The sequence below is a fragment of the Enhydra lutris genome, unplaced genomic scaffold, assembly GCF_002288905.1.
Source record: "Enhydra lutris kenyoni isolate GAN:26980312 unplaced genomic scaffold, ASM228890v2 scaffoldscaffold45, whole genome shotgun sequence".
In the NCBI taxonomy this organism is placed as follows: Eukaryota; Metazoa; Chordata; class Mammalia; order Carnivora; family Mustelidae; genus Enhydra; species Enhydra lutris.
The window spans coordinates 14,544,032-14,562,791 of record NW_019154129.1 but is presented as its reverse complement, the minus strand read 5'-3'; the positions used below and the strand labels follow the sequence as shown (position 1 = coordinate 14,562,791).

Here is an 18,760-nt window from a genome sequence, read left to right as displayed (position 1 = left end):
GGGGTCGGCGCCGGGGGCGGCGGGGCCGGGGCCGGGCGGTGGCGGCGGGCGGGCGGGCGGGCGGCGGCGGGCGGGCGGCCGGGAGGGGATCGGGAACAAACAACGGCGGCCATGTTGAGAGGGCATCGGTGCGCTAAACTTCTCGGGCAGGCTGCCGGGCGCGCGCCTCACCGGGGTCTCCCCCCCTGCCCCGCCAGGATGACAGTGAAGTTGGGAGACGGCGGCGGCGGGGAGGACGGGCTCAAGCGGCTGGGCAAGCGGGCGGCCGACGACGACTCGCTGGAGGGCGAGGGGCCCGGCGGCGGGGACGCGGCCGACGAGAGCGGTGGCACAAAGAGGGACGCCAGGACCCCCCGGGACGGCGGCGACGGCCCCCCGGCGCCCGCGGGCGGCCCGCAGGCCCCGTCCCCGCCGCCCGCCTGCCCGCAGGACCAGCACCACTTCCTCCGGTCCAGTGTGAGGCCGCAGAGCAAGAGGCTCAGGAAGGACTCGTCGTGCGCCGGGGGGAGCGGCGGCGCTGGAGGCTCGGGGCCGCGCGGCAAAGGTGAGGGGGATCCCCGGCGCCCGCGGGGGGCGGGGGGGGGGTGGGGGGCCGGGGTCCCTGCCCGCGCCCTGCCCCGCGCCCTGGCGCCCGCGGCTCAGGGGCACCGTGCAGGGGGACGCGCCCGCGCTCTGCCCCGGAGCCTGTGTCTGTGTCGGAACTACGTGAGGACCCTTCTCCGGGCAAGTACAATGGGTTCCTGAAGGCGGGTTTCGTTTTCTCGGGAAGGATCGTCCCTGATTGACGCTATTTTAAACCGCACACAATGCTTTGGGGAAGGGAACCTGCTCTATCTCTTTCCCGGACGTCAGCTGGCCCACACACAACAAAGGAGTGGGCTCTCCAAACCCGTTCCGACTGAAGCCAAACACGGTCGGTCGGTCGGTCGCAGGGTCTGGTAGCGGCCAGTCGCCCTCTACCTCAGGTAGACCCAGGCTCAGGAGTCCTGAAGACATCCACAGGCAGCCCCTTGAGTCCACTAAGGCTTCCCTCGTTTTGGTGCCACAGAAACAGTGTCCCCTGGGGCAGGAGGCCGCAGGAGCACTTGTGGCCTGATAGGGGCAGGGAGCATGCTGGGGGTTTGCCCTCCTGCTCCCGGAGAGGGAGGGAGTACAGCTTTACTGGGGTCCCCACCCGGATAAGAAGAAAACCACGTGCCACTGTTGCCGCTGCTCTCATCCGTTTAGGAGGCCGCCTTCCTGACTGTACAAGTGAGCTCCTCTTCCCGTCCTTTCTGTGGAGGCCAAGTGTAAGGCTGCCCGCTTCTGTAGACAACAGCGTTCCAGGGAGTTTTGCAGGAAAGACGCTTTTACTTGGTTCTTTGGGAAATGGTGATTTACATTTATTAGAAGCCCTGATAATCTGAAAAAGAAAGATTTCAGGAACTGACGGAGTGAGAACCGTTTTGGAGACCTTTGCCCAATATGTACAATTAATGCTCTCTTCGGTCTGCTCCTCACCTGAGGAGGGCTGGCCTCGGCAATCCTGTGGGCCTCACCAGATTTTTGGTATAAAGATTCTTGATGTAAGCATGCTTAAAGTTGTGAGTGTAGGGTAATTTTAGTATGTTCCAGGAATTAAACCTCGTGTCCTACGCGTTTATGTCGTGAAAGTTGCTGATCAGTTAGGAAAGCATTGATTTGTTTTACCGGCTTTGTTTTGTAAAAAATAGTTTTTCCCTCCTAGTTACAGGTTTGTCTGAGTTATCACCAGGAAGCTCCTGGGACGCCCTCAAGGGTTTGTTTGTGGCTTCAGAAGCCCTAGCAGCAGCCACAGCCTTGCCACCTTGGCCTTGTGACCTGCGTCTGCTCCTTTGACTTGTCGGATCTGCCGGAGGGAGAAGCGTACTCACCTGTGAGCCAACAGCAGTGACTGGTCAGACGAAACAAGGTGGTGGCGTGAAAGGGCTCTGTCACCTGTGAATGGCCTCGGGGTCCAGTTGCTCTCAGAGGTCAGGTGATGAGGGGAAGCGTGCTTTTATTTGCGTAGATCAGCGTGGCTCAGACAGAAGGGCTCCTGGATTAGCTTCACATCGGCCATCGGCCTTTCTCTTCTTGGTTCTTGTCCCAGTGTGTAGCTTGGAGCAGCAGTCGACTTTCCGTTAGGAAAATGGATATTTGTTAGAATTGGTGCTTCTTGTCACTTTTACATATTTTCCTGTTTCAGCAAGTGACTGTTTCTTTACATAAACAAGGAGGTTAAACTATAATGGTGGTTTTTAGGAGTAAGAAGCGTGTCTGCTGTGCTTCTCAGAAGCTGGAGTTTTCTTCTGGGGCCTGATCTTGTCTGCACCCGTCACCGTGCCCAGGACACCCCCCTCATGCCTCTGTACCCCGTGCTCACTGATCGCCTCCATTAACAGCCTGCAAAGGTCCGGTTCTGAGAGCACGCCTGGGGACCTCCACAAGCAGGTCTTAGAGGAGCGTGTGTCTTTCCAGACTGGAAATCTCCACCCTGGGTGCTGAGAGCGGGTCAGTGAGGAAACGGACAGTCCTGGCATTTGTTATTTTTTCACTTGAAAGCAGGGAATTTCCGTTACACTCGAGGAGTGCTCCCGGCCCTGTCGTTGGTGGTTCTTTGTTGACCACTGACCGCTCTTGTCTGTTTGAATCGGAGCAGACGGGCGTGAGAACCTCGCAGTGACTTTGGTGGAAAAGTCTTACGGAGAAAAGGAAGTCTGCCTTGTGCCTCTGTGCACCACTGGGTTTTCTTTCTCTCTGAGAAGATAGTCTTGTCAACGTCAACAAATAATAATTTTTCTGTAGTACGATTCCGAATTAGGTTCTGTTGGAGTTTTAAGGGGCAGGGCGCTAAGACTTCGCATCTCTGCGCTGCGCGTGTTACAGTCCTTTTTCTTCCATTTTACATGGGTGCAGAAGCCGAGGTTTGTTGTTTTGGTAACGTGCCCGACCTAAACAGAGGGTGAGCTGCAAGCCGGGAGCCAGTAGATCTGCCTGATGCCGCCGTGCGTGTTCTCGCGCCCCACCGTGCGCCCAGTGACCCGACGGTGCGTGTAAGACTGAGATCCAGAATTCACGTATCTGTAAGAACCTGGTCCAGGGCTCAGAGCCCCGAGGCCCTTCCCCCTCTGGCCAGTTTGTGATCTGGGTGATTGTGGGCAAACTGGTCTGTCTTGGAGCCTCGAATTCTTTGTCTGTAATTGGGGATAATGCCAGTGTCTGGCTCCCCAGTAAATACCACAGCCAAGCCATGCTGTAAGTGGCTAAAAGGCTCCCTGTGCTTCTGTTATGGAAAACGTGGATAGCTCTGAGGTTAGGGAACTACAGCGTCAGGATGGGTGGACTGGGTCACCTGTTGGGATGTAGAGAAAGAGGTCCCAGGACTGCTCCTAAGCTGCTATCTGCCCTGTGGGGACAATTGTAAGCGTAAGGTAGACTCTCGGTTTCTCTGATGCCCTTCAGTCCCCTACCCCACCCCACTTGTGCCCAAGAACCATCACTCCCCCTGCCTTCGGACTAGCCGGTCATGAAATGTGTCCTCTCCTCGGTGGGGCAGCGTCGCCGGGTCTCACTGTGCTTGTGCTTAGGAATCAGTACATCACCGCACAGAACTTACATTTTACCTAAACTGTGGGCTGCTTATAGCTTCCAGGTGTTTTTAGAAGACATTGGATGAGCTCAGTTAGCCCAGTGTGGTCAGCCTTCGGGAGACGAGGACCGTATGGGGGAGAGCTGCTTTGTGGCTGGCTCAGCTGTGGGGCAAAGGGAAAGTCCCTTGACATGCCCAGACTGTAGGTTCCTTCCTTCCAAAATGTTTGGGTGGGATAGTGCCTAAAGCTATCCTGACCTTGACGTTGAGATGTGAGGGGTCAGCTGTGCTGACAGGACTTGGATCCCGTGTGGCTCAAGAGAGCATTCTAGAGGGTAGGTTGCCTGAAAACACAGTAGCTCTGTGTTTGTGGGCTCTGCCTAGCCCTTGCCTCCGGGGGAGCCCCGGGTCGGGAGTGATCAGAACGCGCCCCCTTCGCCCAGGGCCATGCCCGTGTGTCATGCAGGCACAGTTTGCCAGTCGTAGGCTCTGCGGTCACTCGTGTTGTCGCTGCCCAGCATTTGGGCCAGGCCCCAGGAGGCCGGCTGGGGTATGGCCATGCATGTTCGAGCTCCCTGCCCTTCATACTCTCCGGAGAGGGAGGGGGACAGTCAGACTGTCACAGACCACTGAGGCCCTAGCGCTCTGATCCTGTGCCTGGTGTGAGTCAGTAAGTGATGTTTAATGAAATCAGGTGCAGTGATGACGGTGTGGAGGCCGCTGGGGCCACCTGGGCCAGGGCACGGGGCTCTGCCAAAAGCCCTCAGCTTGTTGGGAGAAGAGGAGGAGGAAGGCAGGACCCCATGCCCCTCCCCCCCCCACACCCTGTTTGCTGCACTATAAGGTAGAAGACCCCGACATGCCCTGTTGTGTGCCCCAGACACCCTGTGCACGGTAGGGCAGGAGACCTGTGTCCCTGGCCACTTCGGAGACGGGCCCTGGCGGAGCCGTACAGGCCGGAGAGGGAAAGCCCTGCAGCCCCGGGGGTTCTTGTAAATTACTAGATTCCGAGTCGTTCTAGAGTTGTACGGCGTACGCTGGCTTCACATCGGAGACGTGGGCAGAGGACGGGCGAACAGGTGAGGTGACCTTCAGTACTGGTCTGCTTCTCCGGTACCTCGCTGGCTTTTAATGTCAGGACGAAGATTTCTGCGGGTTTGCTTGTGGAATCGTCCTTTGCCGTGCAAGGATGTTGTAGGATTTTCATTTTATGCCGTGCGACCTATCTCGTTTCGTATCCTACGATGATGTAAAGATGACAGAGGAGCGTTTCTGAGAGCAGAGTCCCGGATGTGAGGACGAGCTCTGTCGTAGGCAGCGGAGCGCGGCGCGTGCTAGGACGACTGCTAGGACGACTGACGAGAGCCGCGCCAGAGGCCGACGAGGCCCGCAGGTGTGGTGCCTGCGGGGTGTCAGCCGTTACTGACAAAGTCTTCACCTTGTTCGACGGCGAAGGCACATGTTTTCATGGACGCGAGGGGGTTTTAGTTACGCTTTTCTCGGACAGGCTGGCGAGAAGCGGTACGCTTGTGAGGGAGCCCAGCCCCAGAAGTGGGGAGGACGCCGGGGCGTGGTGTTGCCTGGGGGCAGCACACGCTATGGGCTGTGACGTTCCAGCTCAGCTTCAGCTCCCGGACCCGGCTGCCTCAGAGGCGGGGACCCCTCTCCGGCTCGGCCACAGCGGCCGCACGGGCTCTGCAGAGACCAGTTGAGGGACGAGTGGGTGGGAGGCCGCCCTGGGGAGCGCCGGCCGCGTGGAGTGGGGCAGCTGGCGGAGGCCCGGCGGATGGCGGTGAGCGCGATGACGGACGCCGGCCCCCGGGAGGCATCTGGATCCGCCTGCCGAGGTGACACGCTGCCTGGGAATGGCCTTGGTGGAGAGGGTGCCCCTTTGGTCACGACCGGGCTCCGAAAGTCCGCTTGACAGTTGCGGTGCCTGATGTGGGTGACGTGTGCCCCGAGGGGCGCAGGAGCGGCCCCCGGGAGACCTGGGCATTTTTCCTCCGTCTCAACGGTGGCATATGGTGACCTGAGGTGGACAGGTCCGCGGCACAGGGGTGTTGTCCTCAGCGTTTGTGCGAGGTCCCTGCCCTCTCGTACCGTGGACCCAGGCCCCGAGGATGGTTCCTGCGCCGGGCCGGAGGCAGGTGCGCCCCAGGAGGACTTCCCTTAGCTCACGGGAAGCGGCTTTCCTGCGGAGAAGGCGCAGCGTGCAGGAAGCGAGGGAGGCTCCCGGGTTCTCCCCTCGGCCCGTGAGCGCCTCACGCTGCTGGTCTGCTGCGCTCTGTGAACGTTCCTGACCCCACGGAGGAGCCTCGCGGGCTCCGAAAGTGAGCTCCGGGGTAGGGAGTCATTGCCTGATAGGACAGTGTCGTCCCGTCTTCTGTGTCTGACCTCAGCGAAGTCAAATGGTTTTGTTTCTAGAGGTGAACATGCTCCCGGCGACCTGACCCTTGCCACTGTCAGCCGCGCGGCTTTGGGCAAGTCACAACCTCGAAGTGCCCTTCTCTGTTGCAGGCAGAGGGAGGGGTGTCGAGGTCCAGTGCCCTCCCCCTCCAAACCCTGGGTTCTTCAGCTGTGTGTGTAATAAAGATACAGAAGCATCCGTGACATGGGCGGTAGCCACATGGCGTCGTGTGGCCCGAGAGGAAAATGCCCAGGCTTGGTTCTCGCTGCCCAGTGACCTTGGGCAGCTCTGTAACGCGGACCGTAGCTCTGCGCTGAGAAGACAGAGGAGCGAAGCATTTGTCGTGCCTTTGAGGTGCCGTAGAGCTTCCTGTCCCGGGTCCGAGCAGCAGTATGGCGTGCGGGCGAGCTGCTCCCCGGGCCTCGGCGCCCCCAGCTGGAAGAAGGGGATTGTTTCCTCCTCTGCAGATAGTGTGAGGGGCATGGGCGATAGGGTCCCAGGCTCATTCAGAGACGTGTGATGGGAAGGGGGGACATGGAGGAGGCACGCAGCCTAGCTTGTCCGGAGGGGGAGTGGGCAGCCCGGCAGCCTTGGGAGGCAGAGCATAGCCACACGTCTGCATCCCGCAGATGGAAGCTCTGGAGAGGAGGCTGGGGCCGGGGTTGGTGGTTTTGAGACCCGGGAGGAGGCTCCTAAAGTGCTCTTATTCAGGGGTGGTCCGGGAGTGGTCTGGGAACGTGGCCGCAGAAATGGGGACAGGAGAAGCTGGGTGTTCCCTGGGCCACTGGAGGACCGTGACACAGAAGTAGGTTGACAGGGAAGAGTGGGCTCTGTGTTAGAGGCACTGGGTCTCGGCGGCCGGCGAGGGGCCCCTGCTGCGCTCTCTGCGGGTTTCTGCTCCTGGGGAGCATCTTCTGTGTGTGAGGCCCGCTGCTGGGCTTGGGCCCTGCAGAGTCAGACCCTGTCCCCGCCTGCAGAGACCTCCCTGTTGGGGTCCTGTTCTTGTACACTGTTTCCCTGTAGGCTCCTTGGATTCCAACTTCTCATCACGTGGACCCTCGTTCATGCCTTTGTGGCCTCAGAAACTAGTTGCAGACAGCGTTGACTTTGGTCTTCTGCTTTTTTCCACTGGGCGTCTTGTCCCCTCCCCTGTCCCTGGGAGAGAACCCCCATACCCACCCAATCCTGGTCTTCTCTTTCTGCCTCTGGCCGTCCCACTTCTGTCCTCGCCTGCTTCTGTCTCCCCCTTCACTCTTCACGGTTGCATTGCGATGCTTCTGCACAGGTGGGAGCCCCCGCCCCCCCCCCCACCGGGCCCACTAATTAGGTCGTGTGTTGGGTGCAGTTTGGTTGGTGAGGGAGGGACCAAGTCAGGTGTGTAGTGAGTACCCCCGAGCCCGCTGGGCTGCAGTTTGCCCCTCTGGAGGATGATCTGTTGTGCCCGTGGGCGGGGGAGGGAGCAGCTGGCACACGGGCTGGCTGGGCTCGGAAACCCTGAGCCTGACGGCGTCTTCCCTTAATGGGGCACCTCGGACTGCGAGCGTCAGGCTCTCACCCAGAGCTCTAACCGCACTTTCCGGCAGTGGCAGAAATGGTCTGCGCTGCCCACGTGGGCATGGACCACGAGGAGTGTGGCTGGTGTGAACGTGGAACTGGGTGTTTAGTTTCAATTAATTAGCATTTACATCTTGGGTCGCAGCCTCTGAATTGACAGTGCAGCGGTGATGATCAGTGATCTTGGGGCCCGTCACGTTATGTTCTGAAGTCGCCGAGCTGGTGCACTTCTCCACACGAGATAATCTCCCCCATTTTACGCAGCGACGCGACTCTTCTGCGTGTGTGACCACACATTCTGCTCTCCAGTAGCCGACTGATCTGACACAGGCCCTGGCACAGTCTGGGGGAGGTCCCACACACGTGTCAGTGCACGGTGACCCTGCCTCGCCCTGTCCCTCGGGCTACCCCTTCCCTGTGGCTTGTGTTTTTCCAGGGATGGTCCCGGCAAATGAATGTAGGTGAGGGGACTTAGAATGTTTCACTTCCTCTGATTTTCTGTGAACTCCCTGTCTTTTGCCGCTGCTCTGGAGGCAAACCCCCGTCAAGGGGGTGAGGGAAGCATAGCCCCGTAGGGAGGTCCCTGATCGCCCAGGAAGAGGGCCTCCCTCCAAAGCTCATGATTGTCTCACTAGGAAAGCACTTTAACAATAATTTGCATTTGTTTCACTTTTACTTTTCTAAACGCTTTTATCTTAATCTTACTTTTAGCACTAGCCCCCCACAGAGTGTTCAGAGTTTGAGGATTGCTCACCACAGATGGCCCTAAAGTTCCGTGGGATGGAATCTGGTCTGGGCCGCACTGCGCCTTCCCTGCGTGCGGAGGAAGGCGCCAGATGGGTGGGAGGATTGGGTGGGGTCATAAAAGGATTTTATCTGTGACCTTTGCCCCTCATTGATTGCCTCTGTTCTCCTAGGATTAGGGCGCTGTCCGTGGCCAGCCACAGGTTACTTCCCACTGCTCGCCTGCCCTGTGGGGTCGCCAAGGGCTCCTCCGGATAGCAGGAAGCGATGCTTTCGGGGCACCCGTGAGATTGTCAGTTGGCTCTCAGAATGTTAGCTTTTGTTGGTGGAAATTAATTCATTAAGAGCAAGGAGTTCCAAGACCTCTTAAAGATTCTTCTAAAGGCATCAGATGATTCAAGTTTCTGAAGTATAGGTTGTACTAAGACGAGGGGGTGTTCCACACGCACTCAGATGTTTTCTTGAGTTTGAGCTTCAGTATGTTGGTTTGAAAAGACAAGAATTATTTCACCCCAAACACATTTGAGGAGGACGCTGTGGTGTATGATGGGTGTTTCCAGGTCACTGGGGCAAAGGGCTAACTCCGGTGGGGACGTGGTGGTGACGCTCTTTCAGGGGTCTGCAGAAATGCTCTTTCTTCTTTTTCTCACTGCTTCTCACTGTGAAAAGATTGGAAAGAGTCACGAGGTCAGGTTAGGATGAGGTCGTGGCCAAACAGCCCCAGGGAGCGCCTGGCAGGTCCCACTGCCGTCCCACGGTGGCGCCACCCCATGGAGGCGTGTGTAGGGGCCTTCGGGAGCTCTGCGGACTTTGGGAACAGGTCACTGTACAGTTCTTTCTCTCCAAGGAGCTGACGGTGGCGGATCATCATCTGGAAATGGGTCTGGGGCTGCTCCCACCGCTCCCGCGGGGGGCTCTCGCTCCTCTTCCCGGAACCTGGGGTCGTCGAGCGGCGAGAAGGAAGAAGGCAAGAAGGCCCGGAGGCAGTGGGAGTCATGGAGCACAGAGGACAAGAACACTTTCTTCGAGGGGCTGTACGAGGTGAGCTCTGGGGCCGGGACAGGCGGCACAAACCTCCTCTTTCCGCTTTATGCGCGTTTCTCTTTCAGTCTGCCTCTGCCTTGCCGACCGCATGGCTGCGAGATCTACTAGGTTAGCAGTTCAGTGGGAGCCCCTCGTGGGCAGCAGGCGTGGGTCCCCAGGGCCCAGGACCCACCCTCTGACCTTGGCCCTTTAAGAGTTTAAGACTTTAAGAGTTGATACTAGGGAAGAGGCTGTTAGGAGGTGCCTTTGTTTGGTTCATTTCTTTCTACTCCAAGAGTCTACCTGTGGTCTCAGATACATTCTTTTTGTCTTTTTTTGAAGATTTTATTTACTTAGAGAGCAATGTGCAAGTGAGTGGGGGAGGGGCAGAGAGAGGGGGAGAGAGAATTTTTTTTTTTTTTAAGATTTGTTTATTTATTTGAGAGAGAGAGAGAGAGAGACAGAGAGAGTACAAGCAGGGGGAAATGCAGAGGCAGAGGGAGAAGCAGGCTCCCCACTGAGCAGGGAGCCCGATGTGGGGCTCGATCCCAGGACCCTGAGATCATGACCCGAGCCGAAGGTAGATGCTTAACAATCTGAGCCACCCAGGTGCCCCGGGGGAGGGGGAATCTTAAGCAGACTCCTTGCTTAGCACAGAGCCCCACGTGGGACTTGATCTCATGACCCTGAGGTCATGACCTGGGCTAAAACCATGGGTTGGACACTTAACTGACCGAGCCACCCAGGTGCCCCTCAGATACATGCTGGGCTGGAGAGTGCAGCCCTATCTCTGGGCCTCCCATTTGCAGTTGAGAGGGCTGACGTGGGAGGAATGGTCCCAGACTGGGAGGGACAAGGGGACACTTGCCACCTCAGTCGGAGCCGGCAGCTTGACCCTGAGAGTTGTTGTAGTGGACCTGGGACAGAGTGGAAAGTCCTAAAAATAGAGAGAAGCTGCTCCCCGATCCCACTGCCCAAAGAAACAATGTGCTCCCTGCGAGCTGTTTCCACTTCCCTGTGTTGCCTTTTCAAATATTTGTAACTGTAGAGAACGTATTCCTTTTATTAATATCAAATGCACTTCCCTGGTAGGTTACGGTTGTTTTGCTCAGTGTTTTTCTGAGTTCTCATAAATATTCCGCTTCAGGCGAGAACAGACTGTGGCTTGCGAGCTCGCTGCCAGTTTTTATAAATAAAACTTTATTGGGGCGCAGCCATGCCCGTTCACCTGTGTGTAGTTTCTGGCCACTTTGCGGATGGTGGCGTTGATGGCACCTACTGACTGGCCGGTCCTTGCTCTCTTGTGCCGTCCTCATGTTGCTGGTTGCTGAGGCTCTTCCAGGTTCTGTTGTGTGCAGCGCTGCCCCGCATGCCCCGGGCACGTCCTGTATCCTAGACTGCTCCGCTAGAAAGTAGCGTCGGGAGTAGGTGACTTGGCCGGCGAGCCTTCGTCCTTCCGTAGTACAGCACTGGCAGCGCCCGAGCGGGGCTCACAGCAGAGCGGGGCTCACAGCAGAGCGGGGCTTTGGAGGGATGCTCTGAGTGTCCACGAGAGGCTAGAAGGGGCGAGGAGCTCGAACTCGGCGCTGGCGTCACCGTAGTCCTGCCATGGCCCTTCTCCCTTCGAGGGGCCACCGCTTCGCTTCTGCCGTCCCAGTTGGAGGAGTTCGTGGTCCACGGAGACCATGAACTGTATGTTTGAGGTTCGTTCCTATAGGTGCAGAGTCCCTCAGACGAGTCCCCGTGTGTCTCGCTCTTCCCCGTGACGGTTTGAGAGGATTGCCTGGAGGCTGCGTCCCCACACTGTGCCTCCTCACAGTTGCTGGGTAGGATTAGGTGATGACAGGCCCCGGGCCCGTCATCACGCCGTGCTGCTGATGCCCCCTGTCAGCTCTGCAGTGGCCTGTGCCACGGATGCCGCCTGCCAGCTTTGCCACGGCCCGTCCTGGGGGGAGCGGGGCTCTGCGGCGGTCTGGCTCCCTGGACATGGAGTGCAGGCCGGAGACCATTCTGGGAAGGGCTCAGATGGGCCGGCGTGTCCCAGACTTGCCCTGTGGCAAAGGCTGGCGGGGAGGTCAGCAGGGCGAGCGCCTCCACTGACGTCAGCTGTGACACCCTCTCACTCTGTTGTCAGTGGCTCTTCACACAGCCGTCACCGATGTTTCATTGTCCTTCTGTCCAGTTCCTGCCTTACAGCCGCATGTCCGGCATCCTGTGCGTGCTTCCCGCCGGCTAGATAATCACTACAGGCTCACCTGCACACACAACCGCACAGGAGCACTGGGGTGCAGAGAAGTCCCCCTTCAGTGGCAGAGTGATCAGGGAAATGGAGCGGGACCATTGGAGGTGGTGCCGACAGGAAGCCTGTGCTCACAGGCGTCGGAAGTCGGAAGGCAGCATAGCTTGAGAATCACCAAGCCCAGATTCGGCTCCCAGGCTGGCGAGTGTGTGCCCCTGTCTGGGTTTGGTGCCCTGCTGCACCGGGGAGCTGAGGGATGGACAGGCTGTCTGCACTTGCTTGGCCATGGTCAAGAGCTGAGGGAGGGTCATGGGGACGGCGCACCCAGAGGAAAGCGTTTAAGAATTTTTTATGTATTTTATTTTATTTTTTAACAGTAAAGAAGCTTTAATTCTTTTAGGTTTCTTATACTTTAAGTTTTCATTTTCAAGCCATTTCAGACTTGGAAAAAGCTGCAGAAAGTGTACAGAGAATTCCATGTGTCCTTTCGCAATGTCCCCACAACCTCAGTGTGCCCAGCACAGCGAGGAGATTGGACGTGGAGACTGTAGCATTTACTTACCTGTGGGCCTGACTCAGGTTTGGTTGGTGTTCCCACCGGTGTGCTTTCTAGATCAGGGTCCCACATGCATTCAGTGGTCATGTCTCCTGAGCCCTCCATCGGGGGCCAGACCCTCCATCTCTGCCTCCTTTCTTCTGTCAAGACCCTGACGCTTTTTAAAAAAAAAATTTAAATTTAACTTAGTTAACATATACTGTATTACTCATTTCGGGAGAAGTTAGTGAGTCATCACTTGCATATGATACCCAGTGCTCATCCCATCCCGTGCCCTCCTTAACGTCCATCACCAGGTTACCCCACCGCCATCCCCTTCCCTCCAGCAACCCTCAGTCTGTTTCCTAGTGTTGAGAGTCTCTTATGATTTACCTCCCTCTCCGATTTTGTCTTACTTTTTTCTTTCCCTTCCCTTGTGTTCATCTGTTTTGTTTCTTAAATTCCACATGTGAGTGAAATCATACCATGATTGCCTTTGACGGACTTACTTCGCTTGGCATAATGCCCTCAGGGTCCATCCATGGTGTTGCAAATGGCAAGATTTCATTCTTTTGATGGCTGAGTAATTTTCCACTCTGACCGCATCTTTACGCATTCGTTTGTCCATGGACATCTGGGCTCTTTCCGTAGTTTGGCTCTTGTGGACGTTCCTCCTGTAAGCACTGGGGTGCATGTGTGCCCCTTCGGATCACTGCAGTTGTATCTTTGAGGTAAACACCCAGTAATGCAGTCGCTGGGTTGCAGGGTAGCTCTTTTTGTAACACTGGTTTCCACAGTCACTGCACTAGCTTGTATTCCCACCAGCAGCATAGGGGGTCCCCGTTCTCCACGTCCTTGCCGACACCTCTCGTTTCCTAAGTAGTTGCTTAGCCATTCTGAGGGTGTGAGTTGGTGTCTCATGGTGGTTTTGAGTTGTGTTTCCCTGATGCCCGGTGACGCGGAGCACTTTTTTGTGTAAGACCTTGACAGTTTTGAAGACTCCTGGTCTGTTAGGTTGTGGAATGCCCCTCAGTTTGGGCTTCTCTGAGGTTATCTCATGATTAAGTTTACATTTTGCATTTTTGTCAAGAATACCATGGGAGTGTCAGGCTGTCCTGGGCACATTCTGTCCGGAGCGCGTGGTGTGCTCTGTCCTGTCTGGCGGTGTGAACCTTGAGCACTACGTTCAGGTGCCACCTGCCAGGTCCCATACTGACTCATTTTTTGTTTTGTTTTTACTTTTAGACCATGTAAATACCCTGTTTTTCATCTTTTTATCCACTAATTGTAGCAATCATGCCATTTTTTACCTGAAATAACTATGATTACATTGTTTGCCCAATGATTTTCTGATTCCATCCTTCTTTCTACACTTACTGGAGATCTCGTGCAAGAAAGAGATCTCTCTTCTCCCTCATTTAGGTACGAATTCAGTGATTTTTTTTTTTTTTTTTAAATCTGTGTGGACTTGGGGACACATGGGCTACTCTGTCCCCATCGGTTCCAATCCCTCTTGGTTTTGCTGCCCATATTCTTGCAGGTTTGGCCCCCGGGAGCCTCTCCAGGTTGGCTCCTGTCGTGCCCAGGCACTTGCACACTTTCTGGGTCGACAAGATACTGCAGGCTCGCTGGAACTTGTCCCGCTCCCATCTCTTCATGGTGTCCCGGTTCCTTCTGGGGAATGGGATTTAGACACCAAGATGCGGGTGCTGGGGGTGCTCGTGCTGCTGGGCGGCTGTCCCCTGCGGGCCCTCCCCAGGACTTCTGTCTTGGCTCAGATGGAGTATTGTAGCCCCCGCACGGCGCCAGTGGTGACCGTGTTTTCTGGGACGCCGGTTCCGCTCTGAGAATCCCGGAAGTCTCAGCCCCGATGTGGAGGTGTCGAAGGAAGGGGCGGCCCATGGGATCTGTGGTTCTCCTACAAGGTGCGCGTACTCACTGTGCCCACTTGGATGCAGGATATGTTGCATTCGATGGAAGCAGTGAGGGTGTTTCTGGATGGTTGATGTGTTGTTTAGATGAGGCATACCACACTGTCCTCCTCTGCCCTTGCAGAGGTCTGTGTTCTGTGTGTTCCTGTGATCGTCTTCATGGGTGGTCTTCTCGTGGTCTCTGGGCCCCTCCGTCTGTGGGATGAGCGTCGTGCTCTCCCGCTCCAGGGCCCTTGCCTCTGTGGTCTCCTGTGCCCTGATAGTTTTATCCCTGAGTTTCCACTGATGCTTTATCCGTTGTTCGAATCAAAACCTGAGGTTCTAGGGCGGTGAGGTTGAAGTTCACAGAGAAGATCCATGAAGGAGGTCTGCTTGACCACAGTGGTCTCTTCTGTGGTCTCCTTTCCTCTTTCTCCTGTCTCGGGAATGGTCTGTGCACGCAGAAGGCTGCCCTGTTGTAATCTCTGTGCTTTTACTGTGGGCTTAATTTTCCAGCATGGGAAAGACTTCGAAGCCATTCAGAACAACATTGCCCTCAAGTACAAGAAGAAAGGCAAGCCCGCGAGCATGGTGAAGAACAAAGAGCAGGTCCGGCATTTCTACTACCGCACGTGGCACAAGATCACCAAGTACATTGACTTTGATAATGGTGAGTGTGCTTGGCCATGGCTGGCTGCTGCTCAGGAGCTGGTGCCCACAAGCCCGTCAGACATACCTGTGGCACTGCTCTCACCCAGCCACGTGGCCAGGGACCTCCGTGCCTGTGGCACTTGGGCTGCTGGTACGTCCAGGCACCATCGATTAAGCCGCATGGAGAGGAAGCTGCGTGGGTTTCTGACGGCCTAGGGTGCCTGGGCATTTAGGTCCCTGGCTCACCCTGGGCCCGTGTCCCACGCTGGGAGGGCAAGGCCCCTGGTCCACCAGGAGAGGCAGGGTACAGGTGCGGGCCAGCCAGAATCGAACCCCCCACCACCGGTGTCTGTGCTTCTTGCCCAAGGGGAGCTCCTTGTGGTGAGGGTGGGACCAGGGGGCGCGGGGAGGGCCTGGGGAGGGCTGGCTTTCTCAGGGCTCTTGTCCGTGTTTGAGGCCGGGCTCCAGTCATGCCGTGTGCGGTTCACATGTCGGGTTCACATGTCCTGGTCAGCGCTCCGAGCGGCCTTTCTGATCAGCCCACGTCCCCAGGGGTGGGTGTGGCCGCCTCCTGTCTCTATGTCTCTGCGGGTCACGCCTGCCGCTCCCTCGTTGATCCACCTTTCCTGGCGCTGTTCTTGGTGTCCACAGCCTCACTCCTCCCGGTCATTCCAGACGTTTGCTTTCACTAACTCCGCTCGTTTCTGACCGTGCAGTTAAAGTAGTCTGCGTTCTGACATAGACCTACCGTGGTGTCACTCCCCTTGGAGTCTTTGCCGCCGTGAGGCCTTGGTGTGAGCCCCTGATGTCTGACCTCCTGTGTTTCCCGTGTGCTCACTCTGGGCCTGTCGGGGACGTCTCGGCCATGCACCTGCCAGCACCCGCCGGGCCGACCCATCCGACTTCCCTCCCTGACCCTCCTTGGGTCAGCATGTTGCGACCTGGGGTTCCTCCTCCAGCCCGAGCAAGGCCCAGAGAGCACAGTTCAAGCAGTCTCTTTCTGTAAAAGGTCAGATGGTAAATATTTTGGGCTTTCCCAAACTTTGGGGTTTGCAGTCTGTGGAAACTCTTTGTAGACAGACGGTAAGCAGGTGTGTGTTACTTGGTTCAGAAACACTTCTTTCACAAAAAGAGGCCATGGGCTGCATTTGGCCTGTGAGCCATAGTTTGCGGACCCCTGCCCTAGAGAAATCCTTCCCTGCTGCCACCGGCCAGTGTGGGAGCCCTTGGGGATGGGGCACCCGAGCTCCAGACAGTCACAGTTGTTACCCGACCTTGTCACCTGAACGTAGTTCCCTCTGAATCCTTGTGGCCATCTGTCACCAGTCAGAGTCTTGCTGGTTGTACCTCAGAGGTTTTCGGGTCTGTTCTTACTGCCTGGTCCCCTTCGTCCTGTTCAAATCGTCACTGTTCTGCCATGGCCCAGTCCCACCGTTCTGAACCTGCCCCTCACGTCTCTGCGGGGCTGCTCCCTGCCTGTGCCCCTGGGCTCTCGTGCTGACCCGTGGGCTGGTGGGAGCAGGCTGTCCACCATCCTGGTGCCCACGCTGCCACCCCCGCCTGGTCCGCCTCCCTCATCCTGCTCAGCTTCCTAGGCCATGTGCCCGTGACATTCTCCCTGAAATCCCTCCCTGCGTCCTTCTCTGCCCTCCTGCTGCTGCCCGAGTGGAGACCGGCTCTGCCTGTGGCTCAGGACATCACCCTCAGGGTAGGTGAGAAAACCCAAGTGCAGCCATGCAGGCCCTCGCCCAAGCCCCCCAAGACAGCCAGTGGGGGAGCCGAGACCCCCGCTCTTCCCAGGTGCCCTCTGCATGTGCTCAGCACAGCCCCCGCCCCACGAGTGCCGGCTTTTAGGCCACTTTTCTTGCCGCTGTGGGCTTTCTCTCTGCTCTCTGTTGAGTGACGTCACCGCAGGTGACCACGTTTCACTTTTCCTTTCGGACTGACAGGTCACTTCTGGTGGCTTCGAATAATGCATTTGTGGACATCTCTGTTCACAGAGCACTCTTCTTCAGAAGCGCTTTCTTCAGGAAAATTGTTTGGTAGAGATCAGCTTACTTACGTCTCGTTGTGAGTGCTGATCGTCCCTGCGAGGGTCAGGGTCCGGCCTGCTGGCCTGGCTGGCTGCTGCTTTGCCATGTTTCCCATCAGGCTCTGTCCTTGACCAGGGAAGAAGGAGTCCCTGGCAGTTGAGCCCACCCCATCCGGGGGCAGGACCCCGTGGCAGGGCCTTCCCTCTGCCAAGTCTACGGCCCCACCAAGCTGCTCTCTGGCCAGCACAATGCTCTCGTTTTCACGAGTCCTTTCCAGGTCCCTTTCCAGCTTGACCACCTTCCACTGGTCACCTCAAGCAGTGTACTTCCAGTCCTCGTAGGGTACACGTGTCTCAGTGTTTACGACACATCAGGGAGGCTGACTGGGCGGAGGGCTCAGCACCCCGAGTCAGTCCCAACCCCTGGGGCCTCCAGTCCAGCCTGGCACCTCCATGGGGAAAGTAGATCAGGAAGGAGCAGTGGGTCCAGCACCTTGGGACAGCGTGTCCGTCGATGTGGACGGCCGTTCTTTCTGGAGACCTGTGGGAATGGCCCGTTAACTGCCATGCGTTGGGGACCGTCCCTCGGTCTTTTGCTGATGCTGTGTTGTTTATTGGGTTTCGGGTCTGTGTGAGCATGAATAGGAGATTCTCTGCTGGCCTGGGGGTGCTGGCCCTGGAGTCATGTCTTGCTCTCAAGCAGAGTGTCACCTAGCCGTCTGCGTACCTGCTGGCTGCGCATGTCCTTAGTTCTCCGCACTTCCCAGATACCAGCACAGCTCCGAGGCCTGTTGAGTCTAAGACTTGGTAGCGTCCATGGTCACCCATCCCTGCCTTCCACAGTGGCCCGTGTCCCTGGCATCCTTTACCTGAGCCGTGTGCTTCCTGGTGGCTCTGCCTGGGAAGCATCTGCCTTTGGCTCGGGTCGTGATCCCAGGGTGCTGGGATCGAGCTCCATGTCCGGCGCCCTGCTCAGCAGGAGCCTGCTTGAGGATTCCCTCTCACTCTCTGTCCTTGCCTCCACACTCCTTCACCCCAGGACATGACCCTGTGAGAAGAGCCTTCTTTCTGTTGAGCTGTCAGTTCCAACAAAGTTTTGTATTTATTTATTTATTTATTTAGATTTTATTTATTTTTTGGAGACGTGTGCACAAGCAGGGGGAGGGGCAGAGCAGGAGGAAGAAGCCAGCTCTGCCTGAGTGGGGATCCCGATGCGGGGCTCGATCCCAGCACCCTGGAAGCATGACCTGAGCTGAAGGCAGAGGCTTAACCCACTGAGCCACCCAGGTGCCCATCTACCAAGGTTTCTCGCTGGTCCTGGTGATCTCTCCACGTTGGTGGCAGCCGGGTGACAACATGAAGCCCAAGGGCTACCTGCCCCTTTGTGGGGCTCTGGCAGTTGTCTTGGCTTGGCACTGCCCTGCTGTCCTCCCTCCTTGTGCCTGGATCCGCTTCCTGTCTCTGCGGGTTTGCCTGTTCTGGACGTTTCTCAGCGGCAGTATCATGGCGTGTGGCCTCTCCCTGCGTGCCGTGCTTTCTCAGCCCATCCACTTTGTGGCCGCTGTTAGAACTCTTCCCTCGCGTGGCGGACAGATCCCACTGTCTGTACGTTCCACGCTTGTCTGTCCACTGCCTGGTGGTCTCGGCGTCCGGAGCAGCGGTCCCCCATGAGAGGCCCGACGAGGCCCCTCGGTCTCTCTCCGGAGAGCCTCCGGGAGTGGTTGGCATGACGTTAGCAGAGTTCCAGGCTCCTGCTGGCCTGTGTGAGGGTTAGAAGCTTCTGTTTCGATCATTCGTTCATGATCTTATTTTCACTTGCTGACACGTTTTTGGTTTCCTTTCCTGGGGGTTTAATCACACGCCCAGAGTGTTGGGAATTTGGAAAGGACTCTCTGAGGAGAAGCCAGGGAGAGCCGTTGTGAGGACAGTGGACGGGCTGAGTGAGGACAGGCTTCCCGGGTCACAGCTCGGTGAGGTGGTGGGGACGGTGCCAGACTGTGCTGGCCCGAGCTGGCGGGTTGCCTTTAGGTTTGGCCTGAGGTAACGGGGAGCTCAAAGCAGCGTGGTGTTTAGCAC

At 57.2% G+C, this 18,760-nt stretch overlaps 1 protein-coding gene across 1 annotated transcript in view; it reads left to right on the top strand.

Moving 5' to 3' along the window:
- Nucleotides 1-18,760, top strand: part of LOC111156066 (cramped chromatin regulator homolog 1) — a 54,225-nt gene that overhangs the window by 2,515 nt on the left and 32,950 nt on the right. Inside the window, exons 2-4 of the mRNA XM_022516653.1 lie at nt 198-544; nt 9,142-9,335; nt 14,518-14,671. Of these exons, the coding sequence (XP_022372361.1) occupies nt 199-544; nt 9,142-9,335; nt 14,518-14,671 (694 nt within the window). The 5' untranslated portion in view covers nt 198. The remainder of the gene's footprint in view (nt 1-197; nt 545-9,141; nt 9,336-14,517; nt 14,672-18,760) is intronic.